Raw genomic sequence first — 21,344 nt, 5'->3', positions numbered from 1 at the left:
TATGCGCACAGTTCATACCATCTCCAGTTACATTAATGTTGAATGCAGAGGTTCAAATAAACATGCGGTCGGTCGGGTAGCCTAGTGGTTAAAGCGTTCGCTCGTCACGCCGAGGACCCGGGTTCGATTCCCGACACGGGTACAATGTGTGAAGCCCATTTTTGGTGTCCCCCGTCGTGATATTGCTGGAATATTGTTAAAAAGCGGCGTGAAACCATACTCACTCAAATACACATGCAACAACAGCTTCAACACGAGATATTTTAGAACCTACTTATTATATTGCTGTACAATTGTTTTCTATTCATCTGCCCATTTAAACCACAAGGGTGCAACATACAATGTCCTATATGTGTTTAAGGGTTAATTGAATGGTTATCCTGGCTTTACCTTGGGAAGGAAACGATCGGTAGGGCAGGCTCGGTCGTTTTGCGAACACACCTGTGTTATCTGTAAAAGTGACAGGGATTTGACGGTTCCAATTTGTCGGTTCCTATTTGTCGGTTCCAATTTGTCGGTTCCTATTTGTCGGTTCCAATTTGTCGGTTCCAATTTGTCGGGACATTTTACATGTATGAGATATACGAGTATTTATATCTCCAATGTAGTCAAGTTCAAGGAGTCAGTTATACGATGACTGAATGTACGACTGGCCCCGTGGGGAGTTCGGGTTAGAATTGTCTATAGTAACCTATACTTGTATGAGGCACGGATCGGGTGGACAGGCTGGATGACTTGGTTAACTGCATGTCATCGTGCCCCGACGGCGTTAGACGTTGCTCATAATATCAATCTCTCGATTATGACAGACCGGCGTCATATAGATACTTTATTGTTGACCCAGCTTTAAATCATGTCAAGCAAAGAGGCAACTAAATCCTACAGGTGATCAGACGCGCTGACTTGGGTGATTGCGTATTATTTAGTTATAAAAGACAACACCTCTTGAAAAGCCATAATCTGATGATGTACAATGTTGTGTGATGCTACACCCCCGTTACAGCGCGATTAATCGCGAAAAACATGGCCGGCCGAAAACACATGATGCCCGAAAACCTTTGACCCGACGATACATTTAGCAAGATGTTACTTTTTGTCACTTCGATAATTTATGAGTATGTGATTCGGGCTGCATCCTCCTCTCAGCAATACGACCACTTGACACTAAAAATGGGCTTCAGGTATTTCCCCATCTGGGGAAACGCAGGTGAATGACTTTAGACCTCGTGGGTATTCATAATGATCGTAAATTGACAAAGTTCCTCATTTGTAATCCAGATATGGATTTCGAAATGTAATGGGATACTAGGTATTGAGGTAGTCGGCAAGATATGAATTGGATTTTCAGGCGACCTACTCGAGTTTCAATGGAAACTCAATGGACACAAAGTAAACCGAAGACTTTTCATTTCATATTTAATGCATTCATTGGAGACCTTATGAAATATTTGCAAATCTGTAACATTTCTATGCTAGAGAATACTGAATTAACTTTCTGGGCCACAGTATATGTAAATACATGTAAACATGAACAATCGCGCGTGGGTCCTGTCCAACAATGAAACACGTTGCCTGATGTGTCTCCTTAGGCATGTGCCTAATGTGCGAAAATGCGTCCCTGTTCATCCAGGAGGTGACTAGGTACCCGCTAGGATGAGATGGCAGTGCGGCTGTAAACCTCTCACCTTACAACATAGCGACAAAACCCTTTCCATATCTAATAGATTGTACGATTCCGACTATATAATGAGTGTGTGTTTATAAATCACTAGCAAATAGTAATGTTACCAGGTGTTCGCGAAAAGGTGAGCGTGTCCTGCCCCACCGGTGGCACCCGACACAAACACATGCAAATGCAAGTCAATTGTTCACCTGAAAAAAACACGGGAACATATGGTACAGTCAAAATAGGGAATTGCATCGGACATCATTTTTGTCACTGATGCGCAAATTTGGAAATGTCCACCACATGTCTCCCATAAAACCTTTTGAAAGCTTTTCTGAGGCCTGGAATGTTGTAACCTTGATCAAACAACTTCTGAGCAGTCATATGACTCTCTTTAAAATCTTAAAAGGAGCATGCTCGATTGTATCACAAAAGTTGTGAAATGTAAACACCAAAGGCTGGAGCTGCTGGAATATTGCTAGACATGTAATGAAATGAATTCAATTAAACATGTCGTCCATGGAGAATTGGAAAAGATCTATCACAATCCTGTCACATGATCTGTCATTTTGGTAATGTGATTTCTACGCAGAGGAATGACTCTAGATCTCGAGTGTATTGATAATGATGGTAAATTGACAAAGGTCCTCAATTGCATTTCAGATATGAATTTCAAACTACTAGGTATTGAGGTAGTCGGTAAGTGATGAATTGGGTTTTCAGGCGACCTACTCGAATTTCAATGGAATCAACACAAATGACACAAAGTAAACCGAAGACTTTTCATTTCATATTTAATCCATTCATGGGAGACCTTATGAGATATTTGCAAATCGGTTACATTTCTATACTGTAGAATACCGAATTAACTTTCTGGGCCACAGTATATGTAAATACATGTAAACATGAACAATCGCGTGGGAGTTGCTGGAATATTGTCCTACATGAAGGGAAGGTTGACTGTTGGAAATTTGAAGTCTTCTCTCATACAGTCTTGTGGAGAGTGCATAGATCTAAATATGAAACAGATAAGGCGCTCTCAACTTCTTGGCCAAATTACCTTGTTTTGACTTTACCAATTCAATCAGAAATGCCGATGTATATGCATAAAGAAACAGATCCACCAAAAGGGGAGCACAGTTGGGGATGCCTACCTATTGCCTAAATGTCTTACCCCCAAAATATATTGTTTTCTCAGTTGACTTCAGGTGGCATTTGCGTTCATTTTAAAAAAAATATTATCCTAATCCTATGAATATCGATCCGTAACTGTATCTGTGTTTACCACGTTTTGTAACAAAAGACCCATGGATCAAGGAATGAAGATTTCCCTTATATTTGTCATGTGGCATAGAGGTGTCAAAGTTGAAAAATCAAATGTTTTGACAGAATAGATCTTGGTTCTTTTCTGAGATTTAAAAAGGTCAAGCAAATCCTTTGAGTTTTTGAGAATCCACAGGGTATCAATTCCGCTTGTCACAAATACTTTCTGTGAATATAACGAAAGTCCTTCCTTGATTGTATTAAGGATTATGGTTAGTCTGAGATAGGGATTTGGTGGTACATTTGCTGGACCCAGCAATATATCCCTCTTTGTACAAAAGAGAATTGGACATATCTTCAGGGTTTAGACTCAGGTTAAAAGTTGACAGTACTGATTTATGGTTTATGGCAGATTTCTTACTCAGATAATATACTGGTCTTATCTGTGGCATTACTTGATATGTCATTAAATCCAAGTTCTTTGATTATTAATTGACAATTAATGAAGCGATGCTTACATACAATGGTTATGTTATTTGAGGCATTCAGTGGGAACAACTACAAACCTTTCGTGTAGGGCGGTCAGACTTTGGATGACAGCTGGCTGGGACAGAATGGGCTTAGTCCAATTCCGTTTCAGCTTTTTCAGTTTGTGCATTCTACCAATGACAACATCACGCACTGACTTAACTCAGTCTGATAGACATTCAACAGGTTCCTCTTCTCTTTTGGAATACGAAAGGACGGGTACAACATAAGTATTTGTTGCTTTTACTTTATTGCGAGAGTTCGGCCTTGAACTCCAGATTTTCTTAAATCTCCCTTTGTTCTCGAAGTTTTTCCATGATATGGCCATCCTGGAGTTAGTACCTAACCTGCATCCCTACGTACATATATGCCTTGGAACGCTTGTACTTTCAGTATAAAAACATGCTTGCACGTTGCTCATTCATGTTATTTTTTGGAAGACACGAGTTACGCTGAAGACAGTATTCTCTCTTATATCTGCCATTCCCTGTGATGAAATGAACCTTAATTCAGACAAACCAGAGGTTGGTATCTGCCCGGATACGATGACACACCAATACAGTCGCAGATAGGAATGTGTCTTCCCTAATAACTGTAATCCAAAGTACCATCCACACGCTAGCCTACGAGCAATCCGATCACCTTTTACGAAAAGGTACTGACTATTTGGAACCCTTACAGTGTTTGTCGAATGTGAGAACGTTCTGAACCAAGAGGTTCCAAATGTTTCAAATGAGTGAGGGTTACATTTCGTTCATGGTTCTATGTTCAGTGTTAACTGAGAAAAACGAATAATGGTTGATGTTGTGGTTCTGGAATGACAATAACAACGGAAAAAAAGACTTACTATGAATTGTTTGGGCTTAAAGGTTAGCATGAGCAATACGTCAAGGGTATGTAGTGTCCTATATAACGTGTTGATAAAATAAAGTCGATTTTTACATAGCGAATTGTGTGTGACCTATGTTATATACCTGTGCTCTCAGTGTTTTCTTGCACAACATCAGGTATTCCTTGACCATTATTCTTACATGTAAGCTACTCAAAAGAAGTTAAAGAACACTTGATTTTTTCACATGACAAAAGTCATGGCTATGACACATAAACTATAGTCTTATGAAAAAATCGGGTGTTCTTAAACTTCGTTTCTTTTTACAGTAAACTACGGCTATAACGAACTAAAATGGACCACTAAATTAAGTTTGTTTCAACCGTAGTTTGTTATAAGCATATATACACTGGTCAGCCTATACACAGCAAATTAACAGGCAAAAAAAACAGTTCGTTATATCCGTCAGTTCGTTATAAACGTGTTCGTTATAAACGTAATTTACTGTAGTATATATCAATAGATTGACACACAAACGATCGAAACGATGTTTCCAAATGGTGAAAAGCATTATTGCGTGATTTTTTTCTGAACGTCATTCTTACTGAGAAGAATTAACATTGACGATACAAAATATATTTAGAAAACGTTATAATATACTAAGTCTTTGTATTCGTCTTGTTATTTATATCTAAATAAATAGGTGCGGTCGGGTAGCCTAGTGGTTAAAGCGTTAGCTTGTCACGCCGAAGACCCGGGTTCGATTCCCGACATGGGTACAATGTGTGAAGCTGATGTGATATTGCTGGAATATTGCTAAAAGCGGCGTAAAACCCCACTCACTCACTCAATTATAACTAAATATCCTTTTATCTCCCCTTTATCATAACAATAACAACCCGATAACACCAACCGTCGTGAAACAGCTCTCCATCCTGCGCAGAACGCTTGAAATAAGTGTGCCGCAGTGCAATATTTGTGGAAATTGTTTTCACAGATTTGTATCGACAGAAACACCCTGGGAGGCGACCTAATACGTCTGTGTGCGTGTTCACGATGCTCTTAATAATGCCCGTTATGTTCTTTTATCAGTAACAGATTACACAAATGCAATTTCTTATTGTCAACAATACAATCACTCTCTTTGCAAAAATGTATTTGTTCAAGACGCAGGGCTGTGTTTATCAGTGATCCAGTGTTGGTAGACTGGTAAAAAATATGGACCCCCATCCGCCTTTTTGATCAATACTTTGGGGCGGTGGTATCTGGTGAAGACTTTGTTGATAATACATGTGTGAGTTATGCATGACAATCTGTGAAATATGTAATATTTACTTTACCCTCTGCATCGATAAGAAATATTTTCAACAGGCACTTTTTTTTGGTGTTGCTTGGACACCTCGCTACACTGTGATAAGTCTGTCCGGCACGGGGGGCACAGGTGGCCTAATTGTCTAAGGCGCCGCGATTCGCTGTGCAGAGTTGCGTCCCTTGGGCACGCCAGAAGCCGATGATTGTGGGTTCGAATCCCGGTTCGCCCCGATTATGTTTCTAGGTTTATCAGCACATTTCCCGTGTTCGTGGGTTTCACCGAAGTGGTAAACGTTTGAGACCTGCATCATTTCGGGTTTTCCTCCCACATTAAGCTGACACTCCGTGATATAGAATAAACTGGAATAATGTTAAAAGCGGCGTTATACCCAACTCACTCACTCACTCACTCACTATCCGGCGCGACAGCCTCCGTAGTGTAGCGGATAGAGCGCCTGCCCACAGTGCGGAAGGTAGGGGGTTCGATCCCTGGCCGCGTCATACCAAAAGACGTTAAAAGATGGTACTTGTTGTTACCTTGACTGGAACTCGGCATTTAGGGGATAAAACAAGGACTGGTCTACTCGGAGTCAGTACACTGTGTGGGGTATCCCTGTAAAACTGTGGCATGGTATCTGAGTCAGCTAACACTATAAAACCACCATTATAGTGCGTGCCACTTGAAATAGAATCACGAAATATCGCGATTATTAATTAACGAAGATAGCTGCATGTGTTCTTATACTTTTAAAGTGAAATAAGTCATTCCGCCGATAAGGGATATATAAAAAAAACATCATATTAATACAAAAAATGTCCGCTTTTCCAGAAATATCGTGCTAGCGATAAACATCATCACTGAGTTTTGAACACGTGGTTACTATACGTGTAAGCTTCGGGAAGTTCCTTGCAATATGACTGCCCGTAATATACATATATTATAGTGATCTTACTGTTGTCCACATAGGGCCACTTGGCTCGGTCTGAAGCCCAACATTCGCATTTAACAGGTCATGTTTTCTGTGTTCCCTGCGTATCTATCTCTGTACATACTGGTACATACAACCGTCGAATTCAGAGAACCTGATTGGTCATTATGAACCAGGAAGTACATTATATCGCGGGGTTAAATCATTACATTGGCTGTGAATGACTTGAACTACACAATACGACATTGGCATTTCAAGAGGTTCTTGTTGTGGGTTGAGAAGCAAACTCTCCTTTATTGCGGTTCAATTTGACGTGTTCCCAGAACGAGAAGAGGGTTCTTGGAAGAGTGATAATAGTGTCTTCATAACCCGTCAACACAGCCATAGCAGCCAAGTAAATAAACTGCTTTTATTATTCATACGACGTTTCAGAGAAGCCAAGTGAATACGCTACTTTAGTTGAGTGTACCTGAACACATGACACCTTTTTATGGACAGCAACTGCTTGTATTCTTCATACGACGTTTTATAGCAGCCAAGTATATCAACTGCTTTAGTTGAGTATACCTGTCATGTGAAGAACCGATCGACGGGATAGTCGCGTGTCTCTCGAGTTACCCGTTTGGCAAGGGACCAGAACGACGTTGCGTGACTAGCTAAGGATGTCCTTGATGTTGGTGCCTGCAATGTCTGTAATGTTGTAATCAATGCGCATCTGATACCTGTGTGGTGGAGTGTTTCAACGACAAACTGTATCGCCTATATGAAGCAGTGAAGCCGAGAATCAATGTCAAAGATACCACGTTATATATGAAACATTTCATTGTCCCAGGAAATGTTTGAAAGAAATAATTATTCTTCATTCCACATATTGTTGTAAAAAGAAAGAAATTGCCTGTGTCAAACAATAAATTGTTACATTAACAAGAACATTAACCACATCAGCCAAGTTTATTCATGTGCGCCTGAGACAGGATTGTGTCTCTATCCCTCAGAATCGGGTAATTTTAGCTCTATTTTAGGTCTCAAACTCCAAGCATTTAAAAGTCCATGTTTTCTGTGCTCCCTTCTTAGCCTAACAAACTGATGGCAAACACGTTATAAAATATGATACTTGATTACATATACCACATAAAATATTACACGTAATGACATATGATGTATAAATATGATATATGATGACATATAACACATAAAATATTACACGTAATGACATGTGATGTATAAAATATAATACGTGATGACAAATAACACATAAAATATTACACGTAATTACATATGCCATATAAAGTATTATTCGTTATGGCATATGACGCATACATTATGACACGTTGTGACATATGGCATATGAAATATGATACTTAATGACATATTATGCATAAAACATGACACGTTATGACATATGCCATATAAAGTATGACAAATTATGATATATGCCATATAATGTATGACAAGTTATGATATATGCAATATAAAGTATGACAAGTTATGACATATGCCATATTAAGTATGACAAGTTATCACATATGACACATACAATTTGACGCGTTATGACATGTGGCATATAGAATATGACACGTTATGATTAAGTCATTAACAATGACACGTCAATAGATACGACATATAATATAACATGTAAATATAACACTTGTTTTAATGATGATTCTAATGGCATGGTCATGTTGATGCAACTGGCACGTGAACAGCTGCTTAGCAAGTTTGCAATCTTACTTGATTTACAATGCGCAGCATATCTATCCTCTCATCATCTTAGATTTCATAGATTTGTCACGCTCGTGATAGGGGCGTCAAACGGCCTGTCAAACGATGGGTAATTATGTGTATGTACAAACCATGAGGTCACGCTCGTGGTAGGGGCGTCAAACGGCCTGTTAAACAAGGGTAATTATGTGTATGTACAAACCATGAGGTCACGCTCGTGATAGGGGCGTCAAACGACCTGCCAAACTAGGGTAATTACATGTATATGTATGTAAAAAACATGAGGTCACGCTCGTGGTAGGGGCGTCAAACGGCCTGTCACACTAGGGTAATTATGTGTATGTACAAACCATGAGGTCACGCTCGTGGTGGGGTGCGCCAAACGGCCTGTTAAACTAAGGTAATTATGCGTGTGTACAAACCATGAGGTCACGCTCGTGGTGGGGTGCGCCAAACGGCCTGTCACACTAGGGTAATTATATGTATGTACAAACCATGAGGTCACGCTCGTGGTGGGGTGCGCCAAACGGCCTTTCACACTAGGGTAATCATATGTATGTACAAACCATGAGGTCACGCTCGTGGTGGGGTGCGCCAAACGGCCTGTTAAACTAAGGTGATTATGCGTATGTACAAACCATGAGGTCGCACTCGTGGTAGGGGGCGTCAAACGGCCTGTCAAAGAAGTGTAATTATGTGTATGTACAAACCATGAGGTCACGCTCATGGTAGGGGCGTCAAACGGCCAGTCAAACTAGGGTAATTATATGTATGTACAAACCATGAGGTCACGCTCGTGGTAGGGGCGTCAAACGGCCAGTCAAACTAGGGTAATTATATGTATGTACAAACCATGAGGTCACGCTCGTGGTAGGGGCGTCAAACGGCCAGTCAAACTAGGGTAATTATATGTATGTACAAACCATGAGGTCACGCTCGTGGTAGGGGCGTCAAACGACCTGCCAAACAAGTGTAATTATGTGTATGTACGAACCACGAGGTCACAGTCGATTGAGCAGTCGATCTCCAAAAAGCAGTTAGTAAACGAATATGCAGACAACACATTGTTCACCGAAAACAGATAGCATTCAGATCTTAAGCAAATACTCGTTAATAAACGATCAACTGGACATGATATATCGACTTGCTGCAGTATTAAAACTATAAACGAGCTGTTCAAAGAAACATGCATCTAGCGCTGACTTATATTACATAATTGATAAGACGTAATTAGTCACGGGTTGCCCAATAATCTAAAGGCCATTTTATATGCATATTTGTGTCCCTTTGCCATGTCAGGATCCACTAATCCTGGGATCGACTCCAAGCTTCACCCTGATTATTCTCCTTGGCTTTTTAGCGTCAGATATCATGTATTGTAAAGATATGGCGACAGCGACGGCCAAAATTGTTATTCAAAAGGTGTAAAACCCAACACACTCACTCACTCACTCACTCACTCACTCACTCACTCACTCACTCACTCACTCACACCTAAAACGGATTTTATCATCCATACGGTCAAAATAATGCTCACATATTTATACTCACTTACTCAAGACCCTTCATTGTTCCAACTGTTGAATAACTCTGAAATGTAAACTTTCATTCTTATTCACGTAAGACTAGAAAATAATAATAATATCATCTGAAACATTTCCATGAACATTTTGTTCCAAAGTTTCAGCATATTGACAAGAGTGTTCCCTATATATGGCTAACAAGACAAACGTGACTGCAGTAGTGTTTACGCTGACACGGGCTATGACTACTTATGTCGAGACTGTGTTAAACTGACACCGAACACCATAAAACGGCGCTATACCTCTACCGATATCCTCTTTGTTGTAAGTCAATTGCGGTATGTTTGGATTCACACATGACAAAAGTCACGATTTCAAGTAAACACAATGCACCTGTTTACAAGTGTGAGCTTGCACTTAATGGGTCCCAGTGAAGGTTAGACAACGACATAATATTATTGCGAACGAGCTTGCTTAAAGGGGCAATAGGCCCGGGCCAACTGACAGTCCGAAAAAAGTATGATTCAAATCCTTAAAACCCACTTTGTCGAACAAACTGACAATTGTATGATTACTCCTGTCACATTTACGAGGCCCGCGAATATCCGGGGTAGATAAGGTCTTCAGCAACCCTTGATTGCCATAAAAGACGACTATGCTTCTCGTAAGAGGCGACTAACGGGATCGGGCGGTCAGGCTCGCTGACTCGGTTCATGCATGTCATCGATCCCAATTGCGTTGATCGCTGCTCATGATGTCAGACACTGGTTTGTCTGGTCCAGACTCAGACCACCGTCATATAGCTGGAATAGTGATGAGTGCGGCGTTAAACAACAAACAAACAAACAACATTTACGAGGTTTGGCCGATATGAAAGTTGCTTCTTACAGTTAAACACTTCAACGGATTTACTGTGTTTGAATTGACTCGGTCCCACGAATGCTGTGAATGTGTAAGGAATTTCTTACAATTGAATGGAATTTTATGCATGCAACGACCGGGATGCACGTGCAATTTGAAGGTGTACATGTGACTATCATGCATGATTCTGAAAAATCCATGCACATTCATTTCTATGTGATTTTAATGATGAACAGGGTTTTTTTCAGGCTTATAAATAAACACGCGGTCAAACAAGGAATACAGTTATGTTATATACAATGAAATGTTTGGGTATGTCATAACTAACATAACAGACACTTTGTTCGTGCATTGTGAAGACGACGACGACGACGACGATGCTGCTGCTGATGATGATGATGATGCTCCTGCTGCTGATGATGATAAAACAAAGTATTCATGAATGGGGCAGCTTCTTTCAGCTACCGATTTACCTTTATACTTCCCAGATGCTAAATAGCCGTCCCGAACCTCACAAAACATTGAAGTAACTGTACTTTACGGACTCAATTAATATATATCCATCCTTCCCACCCGTCGTTTCGCAATGCATATATAGTGAAACCTCTCTAGCCCGGTCCTCCTTATCGGACGATTACTCTTAGCGACGTCTACATATAAAATAAGGACATTGCCCATTAAAGGTGATTCCAGACGTCCGGATTAAGGAGGTTTCACAGTACACATACGTATCTCTATTGTCATTTGTGTTCCTCTCTGATCACTGTCATTAACAGTAAAATTGTATTGGTTTATGTATCATCTCACCCAGGTTATCCCACTGACGAATTTCGATCTGAGCGGCGAGTATGCCGGGCTCCAAGAACGTTTCCCAAGCAGACCCGAAGGGCGCGAAGTGGAAGAGTGCCTCTCCAAGTGACACTCCCAGGAAGACAGCGACTGAAAAGAAGACTGACACTCCGAGGAAGACCGAGGGTGGGAAGAAGAGCCCCAAAGATGAGCCGGAAGACAAATCGGGGAGGTCAGAAGCTGCGCAGAAAGGCGGGAGAGGTCCATCGAGCGTCAGGGATGCAGATGGGGAGAAGCCATCAAGACACGTGGTGGAGAGAAACACAACCAAGTTGTTCGAGGCCGTAAAGCGCGCACAGACGCATAATATGGAGGAGTTTATCAGACTTGGGGGCAATGTAAACGGGAGAGATGAGGTGAGTAGACGCGTAGTATGGTTTTGCGTTTCAATAGCATTATTTCAGTGACATCACGACGGGGACACGTTATATGGGCTTCACAATTTGTACCTGTGTGAGGAATCGAACCCGGGCCTTCTGCGTGACGAACGAACGCTTTAACCACTAGGCTACCCCACTGCCAGAAAAGTACGTATGGCAATAGAATGTTTGGACCTATTCCTAGAAGCATGATGTAGATTGTCTTGAAAGTCACGACCTTCATCGTCAGATGTCTATACATATTGTCGTAACTGCTTTTGGGCGTCCAGTGCGACCCTGCTACAGTTACTAAATGTATTGCCGTTCCTGGTCCTTGTGGTCAATTAAGCCAGGACATTACCCTCGCCTTGTCCACCACGGCTCGGCTCCGTCAAGGAGTGATTGGCATAATGACCCTTACTCCAAGTTGTCTCTATCAGCATTCATACTCACATAATAAAGAAACGCAACACCAGTTTATACTCACATAGTTTTACTTACTCTCAGCCCATCTATCAATACAGAACAGGATCAGACTGGTCAGGCTCGTCACTAGCTGGGGGAAACTTAGAACGATCGGGATTCGACTCGATCGACTGCAAACCGCGCTCCCCCCTCCTAATGTTGAGGGTATCATTTTATAGTGTTCGAGCCTGACCTGTCCTTGTCACATGTCTCAATACCTCCATTTGATTCGTTACAAGTTTAGATCTGACCATGAACTCATGTGTGTCGCCATCGGAAAAATACCAAAAGCCTACGTGCCAGATTGCTCATCTCTCTATTGATTCTGTGACTCGCTCCGAAGCTCCCAATGGCTTATACCTTGTAATTCCCCATTTGTTTCATTAACTCATGGACGATAGCCAGAGACCAATCCAATGATAAATGTGAAATGTCCAGAATACACTTGTGATAAATGTAAAATGTCTTTTCTCTATTGATTCCTTTCCAACTACAAGTTCTGTCACGAACTATATTTAATGCAATTCATAATTGCAGCTATAATGGTTCTATTTATTATCATTCGTTTCTGAGATGCATTTTTGACCTTATAACATCCTCCGCCTGTGGACAAGAGCTGCCCACAGCTCGGAAAATCTAGGCATGAGTTCCGGTCTGAGATATAAAATACAATCACAATAAACATAATGGAAGTAAAACAGGATCGATCATTCCATATATTAAATTGTAATCAATTTTCAAATGTTATAACGATTTCGAAAACAACGAATACTTTTACAGTTAAAAAATGTATTCACCTGGTAAAAGAATAAGTTAATGATCCTGTGTGACTTCGTATAACCACAAAGCATAAACACCATGAAATATTATTCAAATACCATGTAGAATTAATTAATAGCGATGCATAAAAGTCAAATGTCACTGCACATGGCCACAATATGGCACCACCATTCACGAAAGTTCATTTGTCACTGGTCCCAATCGAATTCACTGGCTCCTATCTTGTTTCGAAAAGTCAACTGGCGGAACGCTGTCCAACGTTCTTGAAGCCTTGAAAGCACACGGCCTATGCACACAGTCAGGTCCTCGGCTGGAGTGGCAAAGCGAGAGGTCGACTTTTCTTGACACTGCTTGAGTGTTGACTGGTCGCTCTCTAAAGATGTTGTATGCCGATAGAGTCACAGCGTGTATGCGAGCACCTGTAGATGTAGACGGCGAGGGTGCTGACAGATATGGATAAACCTCTTTTGTTTGCGGTCTGTGTTTAGCGGCAGAGGTGATAGGACAGCGTACATCCTCGACAGCCAGCGTGTAGCCAGGAGCCAGATTAATTATTTGGCGTGGACCAGACGACAGCGGGGGAAGTGCTTGACTCTCCGCCCTTAAGAATGGGGTACGGCCATCATCTACAACACTTAAAAATACTGGTAATTCACGAACAACAAGTGACTAATACCATACCAATTATAGAAATATCAATACATAGAAAGATGTGCCACCTGCAGCTCAGACTGCTGCCTGTAAAAATAAGACTATATACACAATAATGGTCTTCTGGCAAATGCATATCTGCATATAAGGATGATAATGGCAGGAATCGAATGTTTGGATTAATTGTGACAGGTCTAATTGCGTAGCCACATATTATCATAAAAAGACATTAATAAGCACGATCAAATCGCAAAACTTATGGACTGCTTGAACAGTACAGTCGGACTAACTATCATAAAATTCTAATCAACAACATGCAGCAAATGCTTTGTAGCTAATAACACCAAAACGAACAACATATATAATTATTATGGGATGAGCTGAGAGTACACATTGAAACACCGATAGTAATTGTACCTAGAAAGTAATATAGAAGATACACAATAATAAAATAATGTAACGTAATGTCACCAAGTGACTATCAGATGACCATCATATGAGAGAACCCAATTCCAAATACAGGTCTTGTCTCTACAGAAAAGTAATTCATTCAATTTTGTCACAATAAAGAGATGCAATATGCAGAAATAAACTTGTCTCCTTGTAAATCAGTATCTGTAAAGGGTGGATAACTAATATGATCAAGTATTTCAAATTCGTAACCATTGTATATTCTGATCCTCTCAATGTACACTGACAAGCGTGTATTATACACACAAATAACTGGTCCGTAAAATGGTTAAAACAAAGCCATTACAATATGAAATATGATGAGCAAGAATAACGTGTCTAGAAAAAGAAATTCAATTTTTATCTTCCCACGGCAGATGGCAATTAATATATGCATCATGTCAGAGGGAACGGAAAGGCGACTCCACAATGTTGAAGTACCATAAAAATACCTGTCGTGGAAGGAAGGAATCGTTTTAAACGAAACGCCATTAGCCAACTTACATAATTTTTTATATATAGATTGTGTCGGGGTTTGAATTTGCAAATTGTGACAATCAAACAGTAAATAATAAGTGAGGAATACCCGCTGAATACGAAAAATGAGTTAACGGATTTCCAGCCGTTAACGTGAGATCTCGGGGACAAAGATAAAATTGTGAGACCATAAGTTCATGACAAGCAAAGGAATGTAAAACCAGTGACGTAACCGGTCGATTGACTTTTTTAATTCTTCGATAAAGCAAAATGAATACCAGAAATACTGTCGATATGATCAGAAAAACATCCATGGAAATAGTGGATTTAATCAAATACATAAATGAAGGGGGGGGGGGGGGGGGGGATAATTTGGATAGGGTGTAGTTTGATGTGTTTTCCAAACTGTCAAACCGTCAGTTGGGGAGCCGGCTGTAAGTAAGAGCAATGCAAAAAATAAGCGTCGAACTTTAATCCATAAGAAAAGAACGATTATTAAGAGAAATAGGGATAAACCCGCGGCGATGCTTGCCGTTAAGTGATATGGGTTGGTTAAATCCCCATCTAAAGCGTAAGGTGGGAGGGAATCCATCCAATTACCATCAATTAAATTATCCGAAATGACCTGTGCCTTTTTCATACGTTGAGAAATAAGGCGTAAGTCAACTTGAAATTCTGTGTCCTTTCTACGAATTTCATCGAAAACTTTATCATCAATAAATAAATGTGGGATCTTAAAAGCGGAATCGTCCAGAAGGGGTTGTAAACTATCAATGTTTTTTAAGATTGAAGCATTAAAAAATTCCGATAAAAGTAAAAGATTAGGTGGGTATAATTTTGAAGTAGTTGACGTTTTCTCACATTTATGAATTCTCATGTCTATGTCGAATTCATCCAGTTTCAACGCACAGTAACAAGGAATTTTAAATATACAAATCTGACAAGCTGGACGCTTCACAATGCGACCCTTGCACGTTAGTGTTATGGTTTTTATGCCAGTTAAAAGAATTGTGCCTGGTTCAATTTCGAGAGCCATTGAACGTAGCCCATTTAATCGGAATTTTGTATCACACAAGGATTTAATTTCTTGTGTGTCTTTAGTAAACAAAGCAAGTGCACATGTGAGCGATGTTTTTGGTTTCGGACTGTGAAAAATTGGACAGTGTTTTTCGTGTTCACCATAACATGTTTGAAAATCCCTAGCTGAAAATTCAATATACTGATCTTTAGCTTCCGAAACAGCAAGATAATCTGGTAAATTCATAACCTGAGTGACATGTGTACTTGATTGATTAAACGGTAAGCCAAAAGAATTTATTCGATATACATCAAGGAGAGTAGAATGAGTCTGGATAGGAACAATAAAAGAAATGAAAATTGAATCTGAATTCCGGGAACAGTGAACAGTGCGTTCCCGATAATAATAACCTGAATCCTTATGTGCAACGTGAAACAACGGGTATTCTGCATTGAGACGTTTTTGAATCATTTTTAACGCTCTCTTTACTTCCGAAACTGGGAGTAAAGATGGACTCAATCGTTGATTAACTAACTGTTGAATGCCTAAATACATTTCATCAATTTCTTGTCTAATAGTAGTTAGGAACGTGAGGCGATCTAACAAGATTTTCATTGTGATAAAAATAAATCTCTCCACATCTTGTATTTGTTTAGTGACAAGTATAATATCTTTATGGTTTGTTTCAATACCCGCGAGAGCGGATGAAATGCGGTCATTTGTTTTAGTTATAAATGACGACATCTGACGAACTTGTACTTGAAAAGCACGAGAAGTATTAGCAGCATGCAACGACAACTGTTTAACATACCGCACCAGTCGTTCAACATCCTCGACTGTAGCAGTACCAAACAGCGAACGACTTATTGATCCAATAAAAGGAAGTATCGCTCGTTTAGTGCGGGAATCCTTCTGAAAACTGTTAATATGGGGAATTAACAGGTTAATGTCTTTATGGACATTTGTCCAATACGCGAACAACTCTCGTTCGGCCTTTTCTATATATCCATCCATCGCCGAAACGGTATAACAAGCCAAAGTATATGTGGAACTAAAGTCTCGATATCTTGATCTATTGCCCATTCCATCTAAATCAGGCAATTTATATTGAAAGATATGAATCCATTTATTCTAGGAAATGTCGATTCGTGACATATGTACGAAGACAACTCCCCATGGAAGTCGGAGTTCCGTATGCACGGAATTAACCCGATTCTGGATGCTAACCAACGCGATGACAATGAATAAGACCCATACTGGTCGGAGGAGGCCTCTGGATTCTAAAATTCAAAGAAACAAGTGTATAATCACAATTATTACCTTCAAACTAAATATCATAGATCACTCATGTTTTGTAAGAAAAAGGTTTCCATGTCTTGTGAAACCTAGTAACTGTCTGACTGTATTCATCTCGAATCTTCACCTCGCTGACTATCTTAGAAGTATGAAAACAATTGTCACAAGTAGGTAATATATAATCTCACACTGGGAACCGTGCAAGTAAGCAACATCCAACAATAGTGAACTTCTTTTACAGTATCAACATATATCATCACAACATTATTTATTGTCTCGTTTTTGTATTCCACGTCACATGACGGTATTCAGTTCACATGACTGTATCTCAATTCTCATCATCGTATATCACTTCACTGTATTTGTAACCATATTGTATAACCATGCGACCCGTAGTCGTCATTTCTCGTATATTGTAACTCATTTGTATTCTCGTATATACACACAAAGCGAACTTGCTTTATAGTGGCCTGCGAAATACATGTGCAGCCAGAATCATCTCGTAGAAGGAGTATATAACCATGCGACCCGAAGTCGTCATTTCTCATATATTGTAACTAATTTGTATTCTCGTGGCCCGCGAAATACATGTGCGGCCATAACCCATGAACATGATTTGTATTCTTCAATATCAACCAACACATCACTGTAAATAGTCCGAGTAGTCGGAGTATTCAAAACACAATATTTGACAATTACAATACACATTTTCAACATATTTGCACGTTTGCATTTTCCTATAACCTTGTGACAATTGAATCATCTTAACACCGTAGTAAATGATCTATAGCATGTATCGATATGAGCCGTGCTCCATGCATATAGCATCATGTAATTCTAAACCTGAAATAAAACACATGCAAAAATCAACATTAGAGGGATCCGTCTCCAACCCGAATCTGCAGTGTCTGAACTAAACAGGAAACGAAATATAACAATTAATCTGAAACACTATTCGACAAATATATTCAGATATATTCTAACGTTTTCGCTTCTTTTTTAATGACTTCTGGATCATGTAATCACGAATCAATCCTTGAGGGATATTAGATTCGGGTTCCCATGTAGCCTCCTGTAACGTGAAATTTTCCCAGTGAATCTTGTAGTACTTTTCTCCATTCACAATTTTATGCGCTAAGATACGTTTTACTATGAAAACGTCATCCTCCTGTAAATCAAAATCGGGATTCTGTGCCTGCACGGGGTTTAATGTCTGCGGCGTCGGGGTGGTCATTTCCGTATGATTGTTGTCAGATTGAGACGGAATCGTTTGGTTGTCCGTAGCAACAACTGGGATTGGGTTAGTTGGTCTCTCTTTCGGGTTGACAAACCGTTTAAGCCGGTTCGCGTGGACTGGAACTTTCAGGACTTTGTGATCATTACAACGGCGTAACTTATAGGTGAAATGTGGCAGTTCATCCGCAATGTAAAAAGGTCCTTGGAATATCTGGCCTAGCTTTTTACATTTTCCAACAGCACGTGCCGTGGAATGAAGCCATACCTTATCTCCGAGCTGGAAGAAGGGATTTGAGGTGTTCCTGTCATAGTAATATTTCGCTTTGTTGTGAGCCTCTTGTAAATTGGTACGCGCCAATTTTCTAGTAACGTCTATATGATGTAGAATTACATCAAGCCGTTGCTTAATTGTTTGTGGTAGGGGTTCAAATGATTGTAATTCAACATCAATGGGTACTGAGCATTCTTGACCAAACAGGAGAAAGTAGGGGGAAAATCCAGTACTCTGCGTTGCCGGGCTAGTGTTATAGGCAAACATCACACTAGGGAGAAGCTCATCCCAATTGTCCTGGTTATCATTGATAAACATGCGGAGCGTTTGCACGATAAACGAATTTAGTCTTTCACAAGCTCCGTTAGTTTGTTGGTGATAACTACTAGTTTTCAATGGTTTGATCCCCAATATTGAACACACCGCTGTAAAAAGTTTGCTGGTAAAGGAAGTGCCATTATCAGTCAATAACACTCTGGGAATCCCATAAACGCAAATGTATTTTGAGTAGAATGTCTTGGCTACTTCCACAGCCTCCAACGTGGAAATCGGAATAGCCACGCTCCATCGGGAAAATGCGCAAGTTAACAAAAAAACATACCTATGACCTGTTTTTGTGGGTGGTAACGGCCCTAGGAAGTCAGCTTGAACACGATCAAACAATTTACCAGGGACTGGTAGTGGTTGTAATGGGGCAGGTCTCTTGTGAAAGTCACGTTTATTTGTTTGACAGGCAGTACATGACAAAATATACTGCTTTATGTCCTCCAGCATGTGATGCCAATAGTACTTCTGTCTAATAGCATTGAATGTTCTGTCAATACCAACATGTCCAGCCAACAAGCTGTCATGGTATGCTTGTAAAACATGTTTTACCAACGACTGAGGTATCACCAGTTGACGAATGATTCTGTCTTTCCTGTGGCCCCGGCCGGGCGGCGCATATAAGTGGTACAATATGTCATTGTCAAGAATAAAATCCTGGCTTTGTAACAATAATGTACGTGTGGCCTTGTCATCAGTAGAAAAGGTTTGAGACTTAATGCAATCAATTAGCGCCCGTAGTTTATGGTCGTCATATTGCCTCTGTGCTATGGAGTAATCTCCTAGGGGGTCGGACGATACACTGAGAGGGTCGTCAATTGTGGAGGCATCATACAACTCTGATGTTACATCTGTTGCAGGCACAATCGATATTTGGTCGCCGTGGTCATTGGACGTGACGATATCATTGTTTGTACTGTTCGTATCAGTACGTGTTTCCGATAGGACTGGGTTAGGTTCACATATGCCTACCTGATCAGACGGAGAGCAACCCATGTAAACTGGGAAAATGATTTCAGACTGAGGGGGAATTGTGAATGCCTGCAGTGCTCGAACTGGAATGGTTTCCTGCTCTACCATCTGTGGATGGGGATCCGATACTGGGGGTGGGATATCATTGTTTGCCCAAATGGGAACAACTGTGGAGCCATTATGAAGCGACAAAGTACAAGATTGGAAATTTAAGACAGCATCTTTCTGAATCAGAAAATCTAATCCTAAAAACATTGGTGACGTTAACTCTGCAACTATTTGAAAGCGTTGTTCCATGTGGAAATCACCAATAGTGATGGGAAGTAAAACTTGTCCTAACACTGGCACAATATTTTGACCTATTCCCTGAAGAGAGGTCACATCAGATTTTTGAATGGGAATTTCTTTCCACAGACCCGAGTCATAAAAAACTTCCCGACTTAAAATACTAATAGAAGCGCCTGAATCCACAATTGTAGAAACTAACTGTTCTCCCAAAATAACATGAATCCTATGCTTGTTGTCATTTTTTGAAGTGACTTGCAAAACAGGCGATTGAGGACGACTGTAACTTGGTAAAATAGGAACCGGCGACTCACGCGAGTGCAAGTTACAAGCATTACAAACACGTTGCAAATGTCCCACTCTTTGACAATAATGACACCTTACATTACGTGCGGGACATCTATCAGGGTGAGAGAAATCATACTCACCACCGCATCTGTAACAGGGGCGTGCCCGAGCCATGGCCCGTCCCGTGTTGTACTGTGGACGTTGAGGAGGGGGCTGTCTTCTCTGCTGGTGTGGTCCGTCCGGATACGAGAGTGGCTGGAACTGCTGTTGGGGAGGCTGCCACGGCCGAGTTGTGTACCTAGAGGACTGTCTGGGGGGTTGGGAATATTGATTCTGTCGTGACTGGAAGGTATTAACCTGGGACGACGATGGTGCGAGCTTTGCCGCGAGTGTAGCAATCTGGTCTCTCAGAGTATCGATTGCCAACTTGACACCTGTATTTTCTGCAATTTGAGGGATTATGGATCGAGCCAATCGTGCAAACGAAACAGCTTCGTTCAGAGCCGTTGGCTGTTTCATTAGCACGTGTTGCCTCGTACCGTCATCCAGTCCCCGAACAAATGCATCCATCAAGTCCATGTCAGTCTTACCTAATAGGCTAGCTGTTTGGGTCAAATCCGCTAAATACGTGTCTATAGGTTCAGTTGGGGATAACCTACGACTCACGAAAGATTCTAGAAGGGCCCACCGGTCAGTTGGGTGGACGTACTTGTCCCTGAATAATTTCTCTACCTCATCGAAAATGATGATATCTTCCCCTAGCGATGGTATAAGATCTTTGTACCAGAGGTACGCAGAGTCCTTCAAAAATAGTGGAAAAACTTCTACTTTCTGTGCGTCAGTCCACTTTTTAAAGTTACCAAAATGAAGGAAACGGTCAAGCCATTCAGCAGCATGGGTCGTGTCTCTGCCAGTAAAATGTTCTGGCATCAAGGTCGAATCTCCCATATTGAAGTCAGGGGGTGGATTTTGTGCTTCGGGGCCTGAGGAC

The 21,344-nt window shown here is 40.7% G+C and overlaps 1 protein-coding gene and 1 pseudogene across 1 annotated transcript; one reads left to right on the top strand and one right to left on the bottom strand.

Annotated features, from left to right (window-relative positions):
- LOC139478711 (uncharacterized) overlaps positions 1–21,344 on the top strand; it is a 43,199-nt pseudogene that overhangs the window by 7,138 nt on the left and 14,717 nt on the right.
- LOC139478271 (uncharacterized) lies at positions 13,293–21,301 on the bottom strand. The gene is made up of 2 exons (XM_071260683.1): positions 20,494–21,301; positions 13,293–13,711 (listed from the first exon to the last, which is right to left on the bottom strand). The coding sequence occupies exons 1-2, from the start codon at positions 21,299–21,301 to the stop codon at positions 13,293–13,295; spliced, it is 1,227 nt and encodes a 408-aa protein (XP_071116784.1).

This window comes from Haliotis cracherodii, unplaced genomic scaffold (assembly GCF_022045235.1).
Source record: "Haliotis cracherodii isolate W230 unplaced genomic scaffold, xgHalCrac1.p SCAF_4, whole genome shotgun sequence".
NCBI classification, from domain to species: Eukaryota; Metazoa; Mollusca; class Gastropoda; order Lepetellida; family Haliotidae; genus Haliotis; species Haliotis cracherodii.
This window is presented reverse-complemented; position numbering and strand designations above follow the sequence as displayed.